Here is a 20246-nt window from a genome sequence, read left to right as displayed (position 1 = left end):
TGTGTGTGTGTGTGTGTGTGTGTGTGTGTGTGTGTGTGTGTGTGTGTGTGTGTGTGTGTGTGTGTGTGTGTGTCTGCTCTAACAGCACTGAGATGACCTAAATAGTTGTGCAATAACCACAACACACTCTCCTTGGTCATGACGTGATCACAAGTCTGTGTTTGGAGACCTGTCTATTGGTGCTCCTTGTACATCTTTCACGGTCACCTATTATGCTACATCAACACGTGTCCCCTCTTCTTCATGTCTCTTCTACATCAACATGTGTCCCCTCTTCTCCATGTCTCTTCTACATCAACACGTGTCCCCTCTTCTTCATGTCTCTTCTACATGTGTCCCCTCTTCTTCATGTCTCTTCTACATCAACATGTGTCCCCTCTTCTCCATGTCTCTTCTACATCAACATGTGTCCCCTCTTCTTCGTGTCTCTTCTACATCAACATGTGTCCCCTCTTCTCCATGTCTCTTCTACATCAACATGTGTCCCCTCTTCTTCGTGTCTCTTCTACATCAACATGTGTCCCCTCTTCTCCATGTCTCTTCTACATCAACATGTGTCCCCTCTTCTCCATGTCTCTTCTACATCAACATGTGTCCCCTCTGTGGAAAGAGACTCTGAAAGTTTCAGGAACAAAGATTCTCTCTCTTTTTGTCCTGATCCATTTCTATAAAAACCTGTCTGAAAATGAGCTGATCAGATTTTGGCCACTTGATGATGTCATAACGATGTCATATCACCTGAATCTCCTCCTAGAGCACCATTGAGTTCTTTGTAACCAAATCTCTCTCAGAGGGGCGTGGGGAGGGGCTGCTTATTTTTCATCTAAAGTAACAGACAGAGTATCAGCACTTGTTTTGTATATATCTGAGACCTATAATATATTGATGAAAAACAGTATAATAGGGGACCTTTAAATACTCAAATTCAGTGACATAATAAAGTACACATTCACGCAGTTGTTGGTTATGCCCAACAAATGGCGTCAGGTCTATGAAATGGTGAATATCCCATCATCTCCTCGAAAAACAATACTTTTCGCCCCGATCTCATTTTCTCTCCATGTCGAGTTCATTCATTTTAAATGAGAGAATCCATTACAGCGGGTAATTTCAATGCATTTCATCGCAGACACTTTCTTCTCGAGCTGAAAACATTTCATCAGGGAACCAAGCTAACAACATACATTTATTCTACAATGACAGTTCAGTTTAATAGTGTTTGAATCAGTGTGTTCTTTAATCGAACCAGGCATCTAACTGACTTATGTCTTTAAGACGCTAAATGATACACAGACACCACAGAGACAATGTCAACAACAAAGGAAAATCATATTTAAATGTATTTTCAGTCAACAACTTTCTATACTAGTTCTGTTCATACGGTAGTGTTTCCTCACAGCAGGCATGTTGTTGTGTGAAATTCAGGTGTGACCAATAGCACTCATAATACCTGCAACCCAATTAATACCTCATTCACACCAACGCAACTCCGGTTCAAGCTCCGTGCTAGAGCTTTTCAGGTTCAGAACCGGTTCTTCGGTTTAGCTCCGGCTCTTTCCACACCGCCCAGAGTCCGACTGGTGCTGCGTCATTGCGTCATCGTTTGTATCATGACGTAACCCTTTGCGTGCCTGCTTCGTAAAGCCAAACCGTGCGGAAACCCCTCACAGCTGACACCGACGACAACAACAATGGCCGATTGTGCTCCAGCTTCCTCTGTACCTCTTCAGAAGACCAGATTCCCAGTAGGTAGCTGGTCTCTTCAGTGGACCACTGCTGCTTGTTAAGTTTCTTCATCGTTGTGCACAAACTGTATATAACGCCGGCTTTTTGTTTTTGTTCAGGAGTTGATCTGCTCCTGCCCCCGCCTCGACGTAAGCGTGACGTATGTGGTGAATTTGCTCTGGCCGGACAATTTTTTAGGTGCTCGAAATGAACCGGATTCCGGAGCTAAGAGGCTGCTCCGCTGCGGTGTGAACAGGAAAACCCGGTGCTTTTCAAGCTCCAGCTCCGAACCGGCCCTGAAACACCGTTGGTGTGAATGAGGTATTAGAGTGCCAGGCTGGCTCCACAGTATTACTTTACTCCTAAATTACAAGTGTTTCTCCTACCAAACTGTATGCAAATGATCCTAATTTCCCAAAGACACAATGCATGTTGGGTATTAGGTGTACCAGCTTATCCCAGTTGAATCTAACAGAGGAAATTTGGACTTGGCGTAGCAGAAAAAGGTAACCGTTGTCATTGGTACGAACCACTTAAATGGCCATGGTTCATTTAAACACATGGTTAACATTGTCAATTGAAACAAATGACATCTTGTTTGAGGAAAGGCAATAAAACTACTTAGTTAGATTAAAGGTTCTTAATAAAATATTCAGAACCGATGGATTGCCTCCACATTAGCTAAAAATAGCTAACGTCTCGCTAACGTTGATATTAACACATGGTGGGAAAAGACTACAGTGTTTACAGAGACAATATAACTCCGTAACGACAAACAAGAGTTATTAGCGGTAACTTTTTTAATAAGCAGTGAAGAACGGCTATTAGCTAGCCAGTGGGTCACAAAAACAAGGCTAACTCAGCTTACGTAAGTTATGTACTTACAAATAAGTCATTGTTTTGACCATGTTAACCAGGCCAATAGAAGATAATGGCCTTCTAGAGCTAGTATTAGGTGTAGCAAGCCCCAAAAGTACGAGGCTGATAACCTCATACGCATATCCAATTGGCTGATAACACTTAAACGCACAGGCGAGACCAACAAGATGTCCTTTTTTGTAGGTGTCATTGTATTCATTAGTTTTATTAATAGCAATTACATCTGAAGTTAAAATGCCACTGGTGTGTAAAGCACACAAATGAGACGGAGCCTTATTAGTCACAACTTTCCCTTTCCCTCCATGACGAGTGACAACGGCTGGCATCGTCCAGCTGTGATGTGTGAAACTGCTGCCTGTGTGTAATGGCTTCACTTATCTGCACTTCTATTCAGCCTCAAACCTGATGAAAGGAGAGAGCAGAGATATCATCTCAATCCACTTTAATGCACTCTATACCCTGGTCCTTCCTCCCCCCCCCCCCCCCCCCCCACACACACACACACACACACGGAGATAATACACACAGTATCCATCTTTTTTACTCTTTCTATCTCCCTCTAACACACACACATTCACGGTTAAGTGGACACAAATAAATCCACACATTAACAGATACATAGTCAGCAGTTTCTTTGCACACATTTTCAATAACCTCTTGGTTCAAGTTCATTAAATGACATTCCTCCCTGCGGCTACACATGTTCATATATTATGTAGTCGTGTGTGTAGTGGATTGGTTAAAGATGTTACTTTGACTTTATTCTGTTGATCTCACTTGTGATTTCCATTTTAACGAACTTTGTCATTTTCAAACCCTGTTCAAAGGATTTTCATCAATCGGCTGCTAACAAATCCAATTTAGTCTGTGTTCACAAATGACCTGACGAATCATCTCCAGGCAGCACTCGAAAAATGGTGCTAATAAATAATTTCAGAAGGACAATTAAGACTGCCTTCATTAACCATTTGCTCATTAGGGCTGCCTCTGTTAGTAGATGTTGAATGATCCTTCGTCTGTCGTGACCGTGACGTTCCGGCGCTTCAGGAACGCTTTTAAAGCACAAGTTGACACGGAACGGAGACGGCACTTTTGTGCTAATGAGTTTTCCTGCTCTCTGTTCTGTGTGTTCCTCGGCTTCATTATCACCAGCCTCTTAATGCAAAATGCCTCCATGAAAGAAATCAACACCATATCATTACACGATCATCCTCTGCTGCTTACTTTGGCTTTTTGCCTCCTCTTTCTTTTGTTTCTTTATCCTTTGTTTCCCCCTTGTTCGTCTTTATTCTCTCTCATTAAATCCTTTCTGTTTTGCTCCGTCTAATTTCGTCTTTCTAGAAATGTCTCCTTCACACTCATTCCCATCTCTGCTTACCCGCCTGTCATTATTTCATCTCAGTCTGCAGGATTAGGACAAGCCTGTAACACCAAACTCAGCTTGACCTTGAGGATAATAGCAAATTGGTTCGGGACTTCTTCGGAATTGTCATCTGAATAAAAATAAACGCCTTTCCTGTGAATTGCGTTTTTAATGCAGCCGTTGTGAAGCTGAATGTCAAATTGATTTGCAATTCAGAGGGGCTCTACTGTGCCTGAATATGAGACAACAGCTTTTGAGTCCCATCCTGCAAAGGGCTCCAGAAAACATTTGCTTTTACTAATTTGCTTGATAACATTTGTGCGCGTCTGAAAACAAACTTCTGCATATCCTGTATACTCTGTGTCATAAGTTATTCCTTAGGGAGAGGCAATGTTCACGTCACATGATGTATGGTGTAGAAATCCCCTTCAAACAACAGAGAAAGCAGTACTCGGGAAAGCAATCATCGCGGAGGTAAAGCACGAGCAGACAAATATCTGCAAAATTACACAGTGCAGCCGTTAATCCCCAGACAGACAGGGAGGAGAGGAAGCTTCGGCTGAATTATGGAAGCAATCGCAGGGCTCGACCACATTTGGTTATACACATACACATATTTAAAATGTGCATTAGCAAGATGCAACACTCGAGTAATGGCTCACACGCTGCTCCCACACCAGCTCGCCAACAGCTGGATGTATGGGAGAGCGTGGGAAAGACTTCTGCTTCGACCTTGGCCTTGGAACACACCATTTCTTCCAAACAACACAGATAGTAAGTAGTGTGTGTGTGTGTGTGTGTGTGTGTGTGTGTGTGTGTGTGTGTGTGTGTGTGTGTGTGTGTGTGTGTGTGTGTGTGTGTGTGTGTGTGTGTGTGTGTGTGTGTGTGTGTGTGTGTGTGTGTGTGTGTGTGTGTGTGTGTGTGTGTGTGTGTGTGTGTGTGTGTGTGTGTGTGTGTGTGTGTGTGTGTGTGTGTGTGTGTTTGCAGGCTCGAGTAGGACTGACACTGACGGAGCAAAGGGGGATGATTCCAGCGGGTTTATAGTGTTTCCTGAGTTCCCCGAGGCAAAAGTTATCCCATTTGATTTCGCATGGGAAGACCCGCCACTTATCAATTTATGAATTTAATTTCTTTGTCAGAGTAAAAAGCGCCCTTGTATGATAAAGAGGACCTGTTAACAGAGCGAACAAGGCCACACACACAGACAGTCCATTAGAGAAAGCCCTCATGAGAAGGCAGCTATAGCTTCCTGGCTCTGGAAAAAAGAAACATAATTGATGGTTGTTAGTTAGTTTTGGTGTTTATATGCATTAATGGGTTATTTAATAGGGTTCCCCAAAGTGTCAAGGGCACATACCAACCAGGATGACAATACAAATGACTACAAAGTACATGAAAGGACTACAGAGAGTCAAAACAAGAACAAAGACTTGAAAAGCAGCTGCAAAGAGACACAAAGAGACCACTCGGACTATGAAAACGTGCAAAACAACTACAAAGCCATGAAAAACCACTAAAGAGACACAATGCAGCTACAAAGAGGCTCAAAATGACATAAAAAATCTTCAAAGAAATGCAAAACAACCACAAAGACACAAAGTGACCACAAAGAGAGACGTGTAACGACTACAAAAAGATGCTTACTTTATAGCCAGTGTGTATACAGGTGGTAAAGCCTTTTGCAAGTCTGAGCCCAGGGAGCCATTGTCTCATAATCCGCCATTGTTAAATGTATTATTGGTTTTTCCAGGTCAAGCATCAACCGGTTAAAAACGTTTTGGCCGTAGCCGCAGTTTGCATCAAGATCCAAAGTCTCGGGGGTTAAGCGATCCATAATGCTGCTGTAATTAACCAAACACGCACAAACACAATCAATATCCCAGGATGAAGCGCTAAGTCTTTGAGGATGAAGGGCTATAGAGGAAAATAAAAAAGAAGAAATGTGCGAGTAGAGGAGAAACAGTACCCTGGAAACAAGGGCCTGGTTAGTAATGGAGGGGATGCTGCTATATGTGTCCACCATATTAAACTTGCAATTTGTGAAACCCCACAGCAGCACCTATCTCTAACTCAATACTATCCTCATTAGTTCCAGTCCTCCCAGACGAGAGGAACAATGCACACTGAAAATAAAAGTGAGCCCTGAGCAAGTTCAGCTGCTGTTCCTCGACCCTGTGCATGCTGCAACTCTGCCAATTAAAAGTGTGTTTCCGGTTTATTAAAGCTCATATTGTGTCGAGCCTTCATATCAAGGTTCAAAGCTTTTATTAGTCATACGTACATATAGTGCTGCGTACCGGTACGCCGAACCGGTACTGGACTTGTAAAAAGTTTCGGTTCAAGTCCGGTTAAAACCGGAACGTCGGGAACCGGTACTTACGTATATTCTCCTTTTTGTTCTAAACCATCTAAAACCTTCCATAGATCGAGAGATTTGCGCTGAGAAAAGACGAAAAACATTGTTTTGGCTTCTGATATGGCGGCCATTACTGAGCTCACGAAGTCTCGCAAAATATCACAACTGCTCGCGAGATCTGTGTGACGTCAAGGGAAGCTGGCTTAGACATAGTGGACACTGACAGCGTGGGATGCTGGTTGCCATATATGGTAGTGTAGCTAAGTTAACTCCTTTGTATGTATGGTGATATAGTGTCTGCCGAAACAGCAACACTTCACCCAGACAATGTCAATATGCTGTTGTTCTTGAACAAGAACACGTAGACTTGTACTCTTGCGTATTGAGTCTTGTATGTACATCACTATGTATGTAGTTGTGTAGTGTAGTTAGTAACACATGTAGAGTTCTAGAAAAGACATGGTGTAGACACAAGTTGGAAGGGGGCACAATAAACCTGACGAGTTTGAATTTGAGTTGATTATGAGTTTATTTTCAATTGATAATTAGCTCACAATAAGTTCACTTTAGTTACTCACACAACTTGACACAAGTCCAGACTTATAAGTCCGGACCTGAACCTGAACCTCTGGACTTGAGTCCGGACCTGAACCTGAATGTGAGTCCAGGTACACAGCACTACGTACATAGCTACAGTGTAGTTATGACGATGACTTAGGTCACAGGCTGCACCAACAGTGCAACACAATAAAACGGAAATATAGTGCAAGTATAAACAAATACAAATTAAATAGTGCAATAAGAGTCTATATACAAGTGATTGGAAGCATCATTAAGATTGTTCCCAAAGTAAGATACTGATGCAAGATCGGGCAGGAAACACGAATCAGCAGATTTATACTTTACCATAATTATCCTTAAACACTGATCTATACACTTCCTTTCAGTGTACTTGTTTAGACGACCCCCATTCGCTCGGTTCTTTTTATATGCTAAACTCCTAAAATGCTGCTGCGCCGACCTGGTTTTCCCAAGAGGATTAACAAAGTGTCATCTTATTATATCTCGTGTCATCCCCTCTCTCCACTTCATATCATCCCACAAAGCAGAAACGGCGACACATAATCTTCAAAAGAGGAACCGGCAACAAAAGGAACCGCAACAACTTTTGTTCGCCTTGATTTCTCTTTGATTGTCAGCACGCGGCAAAAAAAACAAATAGTGGGCTGTTTTCCTGAGGATTTGGATGAGAAATTCTTCACACAAGCTGTTGTTTAAATCTCTTTCGTATGCTGCTAGATTCCAACACACACACACACACACACACACACACACACACACACACACACACACACACACACATATACAGTTCAGTGTTTCTGAGCCCCTTGTGTGGAGTGGGCGGCTAGCTGTGACTGTCACTGTCAGATTAGCCCACTTAAAAAAGACATATGTTCATCACAGCACGTGTGTGTGTGTGTGTGTGTGTGTGTGTGTGTGTGTGTGTGTGTGTGTGTGTGTGTGTGTGTGTGTGTGTGTGTGTGTGTGTGTGTGTGTGTGTGTGTCCGCCATACTATTTTCAGACCGTGACACGCGCTGCATTGTTCATGTTAAAGCATGCACGGAGAGATAGTCTATGGTCATAACACTGCCACAAGCCTCTGGTTGGTATCACACACACACACTAAATACTTAAGACCCGCACAATCGATGGCACACTTATCCCAAACATACTGCTATACATTGGCGGACCCACACAGGATCCACTCCCACGCCACAACATACAATACACACGCGTGTACACACACACACACACTGCACTAAATCGTATTAGGCAAATGAGAAGGAGGCAGTGTGGCGCTCTGTTCCCTGTGACAGATCCTGGCATAAATCATGTTTAGTTGTTGTTTAATATGCAAATCTCCCATTCAAAGCACGAGCGGGTTGTTAACAAGTACGTTCGAACACTCACACACACACACACACACACACACACACACACACACACACACACACACACACACACAATCCAGTATTGTACGGATTTCCGAGAGGAAAGTGTGTGCGTGGGATGGATGTGGATGTGAAATGCCGTGGGCGTCATTACTGGACTTGTATTTCATAATCATACGGCGATCCATCAGCCCTGTTCAGCTAATGGTGACAACGCCAACACACACACTCCTGCAAACACACACCTAGAGAGAGTCTCTGTCACAGACTGGAGAGCTTCTGCAAGGACACAAGCAAGCGGCATGATGGGGAAGAAACACTGCCGCATGCATACACATGAGCACTTGTAGGATACTCAATTAGGCCCACACATGTACTCAAAAACCCGCTAGCAAAATAGAAATGTCCTATTGGGTAACTCTCACACACACACTCACACACACACACACACACACACACACACACACACACACACACACACACACACACACACACACACACACACACACACACACACACACACACACACACACACACACACACACGCCGCAGTGGATGAAGTGGCTGTTGACAGATTTCCGCAGTAATTGATACCCATGTTTGGCAGCCATTTTTATTTGGCTCAACCACAAGCCAGGAGTGATCTAAGCTGTGCACACACACACATTCTCACACACACACAAATCCCCTTCCTTTCAACCATCACTTGACACATCTTGACATATCTCTTCTCACACACGCACCGAAACACAAGAGATAGAAAATCACACTTTAGGCTTCCAAAGCGAAATGCACAAGCTCGAAAAAAAAATTCCCTCCCAATTGTAACAGGAAGAGGTGGCACTGGAAGACAGACTGCATTTTAATTGGCTGTCATCATTGAACTTTATCTCGCCGGCGATGATGAGTGAGAGGAAGAGGGCAAACGGCGGAAATAAGCACACACACAAAAGAGAGGAGATCAAAGTCTTACCTTAAACAGGCGCAGGATGTTGGCCACCATGATGGACACGGAGCTGGCTGCGGCTCCTATGACTCCTACGATTTTATCCGGCTTGGTGAAGATGGGAGGGTCTCCGTTAGTGCAGCGGACGTCCGATCCGTCCCTCTCGATCAAGGCCTGCACAAACGTCAGGGACTGCTCCAGAGCGTACGTGTCCCGGGAGCAGGTATCCAAGATCCGGGCCCCCAGCGTGATGTTGGGCAGCAGCTCGGGGTCTTTATTGATCAGGTCTATGGCGAACATCATGGCCTCCAGTCGATGGATGCCCTTCTCCTTCTTCAACTCCCCGCAGGGTGTGCCGCGGTCCCCCCGAGAGTGAACCGGAAATAATCCTCCGAGGATGATGTCCCCGTCCAGTCGGATAGAGTGGGCGTACTCGGGGGCCGCCTGGGGGTCTGTTGGGACTCGCTGAGTGGGGGTGACAGGAAGGAGCCAAGTGTAGGAAGTAGCCATGAGCAGGAAGAAGAAACAGGGAGTCGGGTTCCACTGCAGCTCCATGATGGTGATAGAAACAACAGCCAACGTGATCTTAAACGGGACTTTTAGGGAAATATTCCGAGTTTTTGGTTAATATTCAAAAAGTATGGCCTTCCTATTGGTCGAAACAGGAGGGGTAAGGGACCCCAGGGGTGGAGCTAGCCGAGCCCCATGAGCGAATCATATTCCAGTATCGATGGCGTGACACAGAGAGAAACGTGGCGGTAATGTCGTAGAAATGTCGATCTGGAGTTCAGCCTGTAATCCACGAGTCACATCTTCAGAAGAAGCCTGTTGAAGAGAGACAGGAAGTCTGAGTGAGGAGGACATCAAACTGAAACATGAGGAGACCGCCTTACTGGCAAAAGGCATTCCAAAAAAGCTCACATGGGTACAGCATTTCCAGTAAGGCCTGTCAAAATGAGCCATGTTATAATTGAAAATATGTCAGTCATCTTCTCCACACACACACACACACACACACACACACACACACACACACACACACACACACACACACACACACACACACACACACACTCGTCTCTTGGCATATTGATGAGTGAAACAGCTGTTAAAATGACAGCAGAGAACCTTGGCGAGCTCCTCGGGCTATGAAGCACGAAGAGGAAGACTACCTGCTGCAGTGGAGGTGACGAAGGGGGGGTGAAGAAGGGGGGGGCAGAAAGAGAAACCGCGTGAGACAGAGTGAGAGAAACAGAGACAGCACAGAAAAAAGACGGAGAGCGGTGCCTCGGAGCGAGTGCGTTGCATCATTCAAACACCTGCTGTTTCTGCTGCAGCTAAAAGAACACATTACATCCTATCCAGAACACCTTGCCACACACACACACACACACACACACACACACACACACACACACACACACACACACACACACACACACACACACACACACACACACTGAGCTCCCAACAGGTAGATTTAATGTTGAATGTTCTACACATTAGCAGTATTTAAAAGGTCTCCTATTAAACTGTTTTTCATCAATATATTATAGGTCTCAGATATATACAAAACATGTCTCTGAAGTGTTTGGCTCCAAACACCAAACAGATCATTGCAGCATTACCCATAATCCCCTCTGTTTCAGCCCTGTTTCCAAAGTGCTGATTCTCTGTCTGTTACTTTAGATGAAAATAAGGAGCCCCTCCCCACGCCCCTCTGAGAGAGATTTGGTTACAAAGAACTCAATGGTGCTCTAGGAGGAGATTCAGGTGATAAGGGGGGGGGGGGGGGGGGGTTACCTTGGTCGCTGATTGGCTAATGGTTACACAAGCCAAAACATCGTTATGACATCATAAAGTGGCCAAAATCTGATCAGCTCATTTTCAGACAGGTTTTTATAGAAATGGATCAGGACAAAAAGAGAGAGAATCTTTTTTTCTTGAAACTTTCAGAGTCTCTTTCCACAGAGGGGACACATGCTGATGTAGAAAAGACATGAAGAAAAGGGGACACATGTTGATGTAGAAAAGACATGAAGAAGAGGGGACACATGCTGATGTAGAAAAGACATGAAGAAGTGGATTTTGCATAATAGGTGACCTTTAAATGTTGATATGCCATTCTCTGTTTTCCCTTACAGCAGTTCTCCACCCCTGCTCTGCACATCAACAGCAGATCCTTGAGAGGAGCTGTAACTCGGTCCTGGATATTACTTGCGATGAACTGGTCGGTTGCTACATGCTGCTAATGTGATTTCAATGCCAAAGGCCCTGAGGATTTATTTTCTCATTTGCCTCCCATGATCCAAAAGCCTTGATTCAATTTCTTTTTTTTGCATGGAGACTGTTTAGAGTGAACAGGCAATTTGTACATTCCCTAAATAAGGATTAAAAGGTGAGGTAATTCCAGTTTTCCTTTCAATTTCTCCAGAAAATACTATATATATTGCACACATAATTATATTGTGTTAGTTTAAAGTGATACTATTAAGTTTAAATAAAAAACATTAGGTTGAACTTAATGGGGCGAAGCCTGCGAGCTAGTTCAGGCAGTCAACTCGAGCACTTATGCTGCATTCATACATAACGTCCCTGGCCACTCTACAGCCAACCAAACAGAGTCTCCTTAATATGCCGCTCTATTCAACCTGCCAGATATCTCTCTATGCTTTGCTTGCTGCTGCTCTTGCTTTAGCTACTTCTACGTCTCTGCCGCTTGCCTGCCCCATCACCCCAGCGTCCACCTGTAGGCTCTGGGGTTAGTTATTTAATCATCACTGATCGTGCCATGCATATCTGTGGAGTGATGAGACCCGAGCCTAGTCGCCAAACTCAACTATGCTGCTTCTAATAAACATGTTAAAGAAACACGTGAGTTGTCTGACTGAAATGTTATTGCGTTCAACTAACCAAATACAACTATGTGTAATTTGTTGACATAATACATTTAATTAAAGTCAATGTTTCAGTGTTTTCAGTGTATATAGTGAGCAAGCAATTTGTAAATTCGGACCCCTAAGAAGTAATTGTTGCTTTGTCTAACAATTACTCAAAACAAACTTAAAATACCGCTTGTCATATTCAGGCCTTAGTGAATGTAATGAAATCTAATACAATTTAGGGCTATACATGGCTTTTGGTCTAAATTACTTCAGGCCATCACTTTGAAGGCGTCCTGCTTACCTCAATACACACAAGCAGAATTATTAATTTGCCCTTTTTTCACACAATTTAGCCTTTTAATTATCCATGTAGTCCATTCCACTGCTCATCTCCCCTTAGAGAATCATCTCTGAGCACCAAAAGTAGAACGCTAATGTTAAAATAATAGTTTGAGACACTTTTGGACAAGTTATGAGAAGATTGATACCACCTTATTACATTATAGGACCGAAGATAGTAGCCAGTTAGCTTAGCCTATACAGACTAACATAGAGGGCGAAACCCCAACAGCTCTTTCTGAAAGTGACAAAATCATTTAAAAACAGACATAAGAAGTGTCCAAACAAACCCCAAAACACTGACAACTTTAATTAAATGTAAATAAGCAAATACACAAAGCTGGCGACAAACTAGGGGCCCAAGATCCTAAGGGGCCCAAAAGAATACATAATAATTGTAAATAATTAAATGTGTAAATGTGTTTGTTAATATTGTATGCCTCATTGTAACACATTAAAAGAGTCACAGCCACAAGGCAGTTTTATAAGTTCATCTTAAGGCCCCATCTATTAAGAGGGGTAAGGGGGGGGGTCAATAGGGGCCTCCTGCTTACTTTTGCCCCAGGGCCCACTATTAAGTTAATCCGGCCCTGCCGAAATGAGATCCTTCTAATTGAGGGTAACTTGGGATCAAACCCAGCGCTTTTATCCCATATCCTCAACCTCACTATCTCACTAATGATACAAAACAAACAGAAAGTATTCACAAAAGTTTAAATATTAAACAGCCTGCCTAATTTCGCCCCCTCAAGGGCCTCCTAACGGGCTCCGGGCTGAGATCTGGTCACAGCGTGAGGCGCTCTCTCGATGAATCCATTTATAACTCAATTCTGTCCCAATTAACTTATCAGTTCTCTCCACTCTGAATGGAATTGGGTCAAAGCTTCTCATACAGCAGAGCCCCGCTATGATTAAAAAGCCTGCTTTATATAGGTTAGCCAACATTGTGCTCGCTGGAATATTGTTTATTCAACACTTTTCACTTGGCTCAGGCACAGAAAGTGTGCAAATGAGGCTTTGGATCTCCGGTTATCAAGACACACTACACACGATCAAACAAACAAATCAATATAACAACAGCTTTTCATCGTAGCTGCTCTTAATATTTGCCGAAATCAGATCTTGCCACTTGGACTTGGATTCACGTACACTGAAAAACTGACTTTAATTAAATGTCTTATGTCAACAACAAAAATAGTAGGTTCAACGCAATAGTATTGCTTCCAACTGACCTACTGTAATACAGTTATGTGTAATTTGACGCAATACATTGAACTAAAGTCAACGTTTCAGTTTAATTCAGAGTAAGTGACTTCTTGAATCCACGATGAGCACATTTATGACTCAAAAAGTCAATTTAAGAGGCACGCAAACGCCTCGTATAGACACCAAAAACTCACATGTGAAGATTCGCCAAAAGGCCCTGCGGTTAATATTAGTTTCTCATTTACACTCAATGACTTATCACATTTCCAGCGAGGTGAGAAGCAGTGACATCCTTTTCCGTACACTCCTGATATTCATAATTAATAACCCCATCTTGAATTTAGCTCCTCTGATGCCTTTAAAAAAGCAGTTATTTTCCCCCGTGTGGCAGCTTTAAAGAAGGCAGCGGACATCCCCAGGAAGGAGGTTTCCTCACTGTGATGTTAGCGGCCGCCGGCTCATCACTCTTCATCACTCACACCCACGGCACTGTCTGTGTGAGCGTTGCACTCTCCTTGTTCTGTCACTTTGTCTCCTTTCCATCCCTTTTCCCTCTCCTCATCTCCCTGTATTACCTCCCTCCTTCGTCTCCTCCACTTACTTATTTGCCCTCTTTCTTATTTCCACCGCCCTCTGGTTCTCTCCCTATCGTCTCCTGCAGGCCTCCTCGTCTCCCCGGGGGGGCTCGCTGCTCTTTTCAGACGGTGATAGCATTCCTGCCGCCCCATCTTCTTCTCCTCTATCTCTCTCTTAAAGTGTCTCATTTTCAACAATTGCCGTAGGTCTCGCCATCACCTCCATCCAGGTAATTCCTCACTTTTTTCTGTCCACCTGTTCCTACAATTTCAACCACTTTGAAGCAGAATTCCTTCCATTGTTGCAGTACGATCATGAGCCAATAAGGTGGGCTTAACCATTACATAAGTATTAAAGGTATATAAGAGATGACATCCGTTACAATGCAAGACATTTAAAGAAATCTGTTTTTTTTTATCGTATTATCTACAAGTGAAAACACTCAGTTTTTCATATCCTATTCTAAATGTTTCCATAAAAGCCCAGCTTACATTGCTAAGAGACAGAGATAGCTCATGCATCATTGTCAGTCACACACATGCCTGTGATGTGATCCAGTCATGTGTGTGTGAGATCAAACTGCCCACAGGTTGAGGAATAACTCTATATATGCAGATCAAAGTGCAGGGTGTATGCTCATTATAATGCAGACCTACTGGCTGTGCTGCTATCTCAATGCACCCTAATTAGAACCATGACAGAAAGAGCATTACAACAGTATGGAGATCTTTAATACTCAATTTATACAATGTTGAATTGCTATCTCTTTCCATATGATGGGAAATAATTCACTCATATTTTACAGAATCCACTTAAAATAAGAAAAGGATGATTACAAAGCAGAGAGATAATCCATCACTGGAGGAATGTCACAAAAAAAGAGGGAGGAAGAGAGAAAACACCCACATGAAAAAGAGGCAGAATGGAAGAAACGTGATTGAATATGAGATACCTTTAGGAGATTGATCCGGCAGGGTGAAGGGGGGGGGGGGGGGAGAGGCTCTGTCTCCTGCCGCCAAACAGCACTGCTGCTCCGGCTCCCTGTCCGCCTCAGGCAACTTCCTTGCGGAGCTCAGCAGTTTTCCTCCGAAATATCAGTCCTCCTGGAGTCAGGTCTGGAGACAATTAGAGCATCCGCAAGACACGAAGAAGAAAAATATCACAAAAAGTAGTCCGTCGTGACAAAAGAGATCATTCTAAAAGGGGGTGAAAATGCAAATTATGAACCGCACTTGTTTAAGGGTGGCAATAGAGGGAGGCTGAATGAAGCACGAGAAGGAGACTCAGATACAAAGAGAGAGAGAGGGAGGGGAGAGAGAGGGGGGAGAGAGAGAGATAGAGAGAGAGAGAGGGAGAGAGCAGAGGAATTCATCACACACGGTATCTGTCCGCCATGATCAATAATGTTGGCAAAACGCACCTGATTTTAATTTTAATTTTATCCACGGTCCTCCCTGAGCTTTTTTGCGCATAAACCCCGCGCGCTACAGCCAAGTGACGCACACACTCCCACTCGCAAACACGTGCGTGTGCTCAGTCTGCACCAAATCGCCGTCTAATTGCGCCACCGTCGTCCCCACATTCAATCAAGTTTATGACCAATCAATGGGATCGATATCTCCCCCCCCCCCCCAATAGAGAACTTTGGATATTGTAGCACACACATTAATAAGTCATCAGAAATATGGCCACACACACTCCTTAATTGCTTTAACTTCAATCCATTTTTACTGCGCCCATTGATCCCGCCTTGTAAAACCATAGAGACTCTTTGTGGTGAATGGAATTAAATAAATGAACCGCATCCCATCTGCTGTGTAATAACAATTTGATAAGCGGTGTGGAGAGAAAGCAGGCAATCGAAACAGACCCGGGAGTTCTCTGGATGTGAAAATAGGGGAGATGTGCGCAACACGTCCAATGTGCGGCTCTGTGGCACGAATCAAGGGTGCTGGCAGGCGGAGCGATGGCGCCATCTAGTGGTGAGAGGTTGTGGTTGCAGCAAGAACAAGTAGTTCTTAAAGAAATGACGTTTGTGTGACTTTAGAGCTGGAGTGACAATCTATGGAAGCCCATTTCTGCCATCGAAAAGAAAAACTGTATCCAGTCAATATTAGTTACTATCTCAATATTTTTGAGATATTAAGTCGAAATAATGAAATAGAAAGTTAAAATAACGGGATAGTAAGTCATAATTATCACTTACAGGATAATTATCAGTGAAATCATAGCATAATAACCTATAAATAACCACAATTACAAACTGTTCCCTTTCTTTGAGTGCAAAAAAAGTACATTCTGATGTAATGTTTACATTTATTGAACTGTCTATTTACAAATGTAATTATTTTACATTCATTTCCACAGCTGTAGTGTGTAGTAATCTTGAGTAACTGAACTGACACCACCATACCAAATAAAGTGGGAATTATCAAGGAAGAATGTTAAGTAATCCGCCTGCCTTGTGAATGTATAACATAATAAAAATAAATAAAAGTTCTGACTTTTTCTCACAGGTAAATCTGCACTGGATATAACTTTATGTAGAGACAGTTTTATCCCACTGGCAATAAGACTGCTAACTCTGAAATGCCTTACATTTAATTGTAGTGCCCACAAGCAGTATTTTATTCAACGGTACAGTATTCATTTATACATTCGGTTTTATTTCATTCTGTTTTTCATACACATCATTAATTATTTCTGCATTTACTTGTACATTGTTTCATTACATGTTAGACGCTTTTATCCAAAGGGACTTACATACTCAGTACTGTGGACAATCCCCACAGGGGCAATTTGGGGTGAAGTGTCTCAGGGACACTACGACATGCTGACTGCAGTGGGGTTTGAACCTGTGCTCCCCTGATCCAAACACCAACGCACTAGTCCACTACGCCACAGCCTTGAACCAGTCTTTTGCACCATTTCCTTTTTTCGCAATTTATATTCCTGTTACTTAATGCACTATTTTTTACTTTACATAGATGACGCTGTAGCTTTTTTGCATATGACAAAGTCTTAGAATCTTTGAAACAAATGTTGGACTGTTTGGAGGTACTTTATGTATTTTCACTTCATGTTACATATAAACTTTGTATGGTTACTATTAACGCCACTATATTTATCTGAGGAGAGTTACTTCCACTTAAATACAGATTTAACACAACAAATATTATTAGTATTAAGAAATATGGTAGATTATAATAGATCAATCTACATGCTTAAGTTAATTGCAACCAGCCCCAGCTTGAGCAGCTACAGCTGCAATGGTTTCCGACGAGGTAAATAATACAACATATGTGTATATTCAACAAAGGAACATCTTCCTATCCAAAGAACGAATGGTTACAACAACATGTTTGGCTTAGCTCTTTTTTTGTAAAGAAAGGTGGGCCTTTTCTGCATTTCTAATATCACTTTACACAGGAAAGTTAATATACTGTTCATTTACATTAACTGTACTTCTTCAAAATATGTTGAAAAGATACACAACCACGCGAGTCATCACCATTTCCAGGGTTTCAGTCCTGGAAGCCATCTTGTTTCAGTGCTCATTTGGGGGGGGGGTGTGCACGCCTCCAAAGTTCTACTTATCTGTGTTTTAGGAGGAATTGAAGTCTCTAATGTCATTGGTCAAATAATATGTGATGTAATGTTGGCCAATTAACTTAAATACTAACAGTTTTGTGCAGATATTGTTTGTTTTGAAGGTGTAATATTCTTGTGAATAAAATAATAAATCGACTTAAGCCTTGATGATTTTGTGAGATTTAGGAAACAATGGGTGTTTCTCAATGTCGAGGAAGCCACTATTTCAAGGATGCTACGTCATCAAGTCCCGGCCGAAGGACTGTTCCAATGTCCAGGATCCTTGGAATTCTACCGAGGCTGGCGTCCTTCGTTGCGGGAAATTTCGAGGCTGCACATGTGTATCCTCCGCGGTCTTAAAATCCCCACAATGCTTTGCGCGCGGACCAATTTCCCAAATCTTTGGCGGAAATCATGCTCCATTTAAGGCGGTGCCTCGCATATGACGCACACCTGCACACCTGTTCCACCATTCTTCGTTTTCCGAGGCTAGGATTCTTGCCTCGCTTCTGAAGGACCTGACTCGGAAGACTTGTCCTACCAAGGAAGCGTCCTCGACATTGAGAAACACCCAATGTTTCCTCTGTTCACTCTCATTCCAGAGTCATGACCTGATTGGTCGGATTTAATTGTGGAGGCGGGCTGTCATGCTATAAATGTAACTGGAAAGAGAGGGGATGGAATAATTGGGGGAAACCCATCAGGAACATGTGAATGTGGTTTAGATGAGGAAACAGTTGAACATGTGATCTGTTATTTGTTTTATATTGTATTTTGTATTTTGTATTTTATATTGTTGCATCGACTGTGTCTTATCTGTCAGAGAGAAACCATTATTATTTATTTGTATTATTAGTGTTAGGGAATAATTTGCTTAGGTATTCAACCTTTAACACAGTTCATAGTTTTCTCTCTTCACTGTCTCCTTTCCCGTGGCATAGGTCTACGGCGTTGGGTATTGCTGCTATCCATAGGCGGATTTTGCGGGGGGGCAGGGGGGGCATTGCCCCCCCTAGTGGCTGAAATATGTTACAGCATTACTACGTCTAAAACTGTTCCAATACAAATATTTCTTTATAGCAATATTTTAATAGATGTGATATAATGATTGTTACAATACAAAATCTGAATAATATCATGTTTTGTTTGAAATAATTTCATTTTTGAGCAGTCGAATGTTGTGACGTGTGTGTGTGAAGTATGAGGTTAAGGGCAAGTTCCCTTGCTTTTTTTTTGCATACAAGGGATTCAGCTATTGTATTACAATAATTAGCAGTAGGCCTAATGAGTATGCATGCAGCGATTTTTTAAATGTCCAATTTCTGTGACGTTTAAGGCGTCTATTTCTGCACTAAGTAGGACACTGGTTAATAATATTGTAGCGTGTTCAAGTAACCAAGGGATATAGTAGTTATCAAATAAGTATAAGATGTGCATATTTATGATACGTTTTACAGTTATGTCATGCACTGTTGTTGGGGGGAGAGACCGCCCCTTCCATATGAGTGTGTGTGTACGGCGGGCATGAGGCGTGCATGACGGGACGAGTTGTGTTCGTATGTGGAAAAAGTCATACTCAGTGCGGTGAACGCTGGCTTTATTGCTACTGTATCCGTAGCACCCCACGCAATAGTTGGGACTGTGTACTGACGTCAGTAAAAAAGTTTGCCCCCCCAAGTGCAAATGTCAAACTCTGCCTATGCTGCTATCTCTCTTAAGGGGGAGCAGCTTGGGCGCATTGTTGTTGCCAGTCTATGACCGAGCACAAGCTGCCATGAGGTAGTTTACTGTTCAGGGACGTAGGTTCCCTGGCGCACATTATTTCCTATGGACGAGAGCTCTAGTGAGATTCAGGGTCCATAGTTGTTTAGTCTCACTGATAAACAGTGTTGGGTGTAACGCGTTACAAAAGTAACGGAGTTACAGTAATATATTACTTTTTGCTGTAACGAAGTCATGTAACGCATTACTAATGAAATGTGGGTAATATATTACCCGTTATAATGCTCAGTAACGCAGTTACAACAGATTTTAACCCGAAATTAAATGGTGTTTTGTTTTTTAAGAATGTACTAACATAGCGAGACATTCCGACACCGGACAAATTGTGCGGGTAGATTAGTAAACCTGGTGTTTACCCTTCAGGCTTCGCGTCGAGATCTTCGGGGAAGTTGAACGTTATGCAACCATTCAAAAAAGAGAACGTAGCGAAAAATACAAACAACAAATTGTGTCAGGTGCGCGTGACCTGCTCCGCTGCGCGTGCATCATTTCCAAAGTGCTTCCACAGCAGTGACACACATCTGATCTGTGGATAATCATTTATACAAAAATGGTGAAAGCAACCATCATTAAACGCCAGCAACACTGCATCTACTGCAGAGAGTAGCAACAGGTCAGATGCGGACATCACGTTACCCTCCGTTG

The 20246-nt window shown here is 42.8% G+C and overlaps 1 protein-coding gene across 8 annotated transcripts in view; it reads right to left on the bottom strand.

Annotated features, from left to right (window-relative positions):
- Positions 1-15596, bottom strand: part of grm8a (glutamate receptor, metabotropic 8a) — a 330926-nt gene extending 315330 nt beyond the window's left edge. For 4 of the 8 annotated variants that reach the window (XR_013803239.1, XR_013803240.1, XR_013803241.1 and 1 more), the window contains exons 1-2: positions 15181-15581; positions 9250-10047 (exon numbers count right to left, since the gene is read on the bottom strand). Coding sequence is in view for 4 of the 8 variants with exons in the window: in XM_079654162.1 (XP_079510288.1) it covers positions 9250-9777 (528 nt within the window). In the remaining 4 variants the exon portion in view is untranslated. Of the gene's footprint in view, positions 1-9249; positions 10048-15180 lie in introns of all 8 variants that reach the window. The other 4 variants (XM_079654162.1, XM_079654163.1, XM_079654165.1 and 1 more) reach the window with 4 other exon arrangements.
- Positions 15597-20246: the final 4650 nt, after the last annotated feature.

This window comes from Notothenia rossii, assembly GCF_949606895.1.
Source record: "Notothenia rossii genome assembly, chromosome: 10".
Taxonomy (NCBI): domain Eukaryota; kingdom Metazoa; phylum Chordata; class Actinopteri; order Perciformes; family Nototheniidae; genus Notothenia; species Notothenia rossii.
Note: the sequence above shows the minus strand (reverse complement) of the source record. Positions and strands in the feature narration are given on the sequence as shown.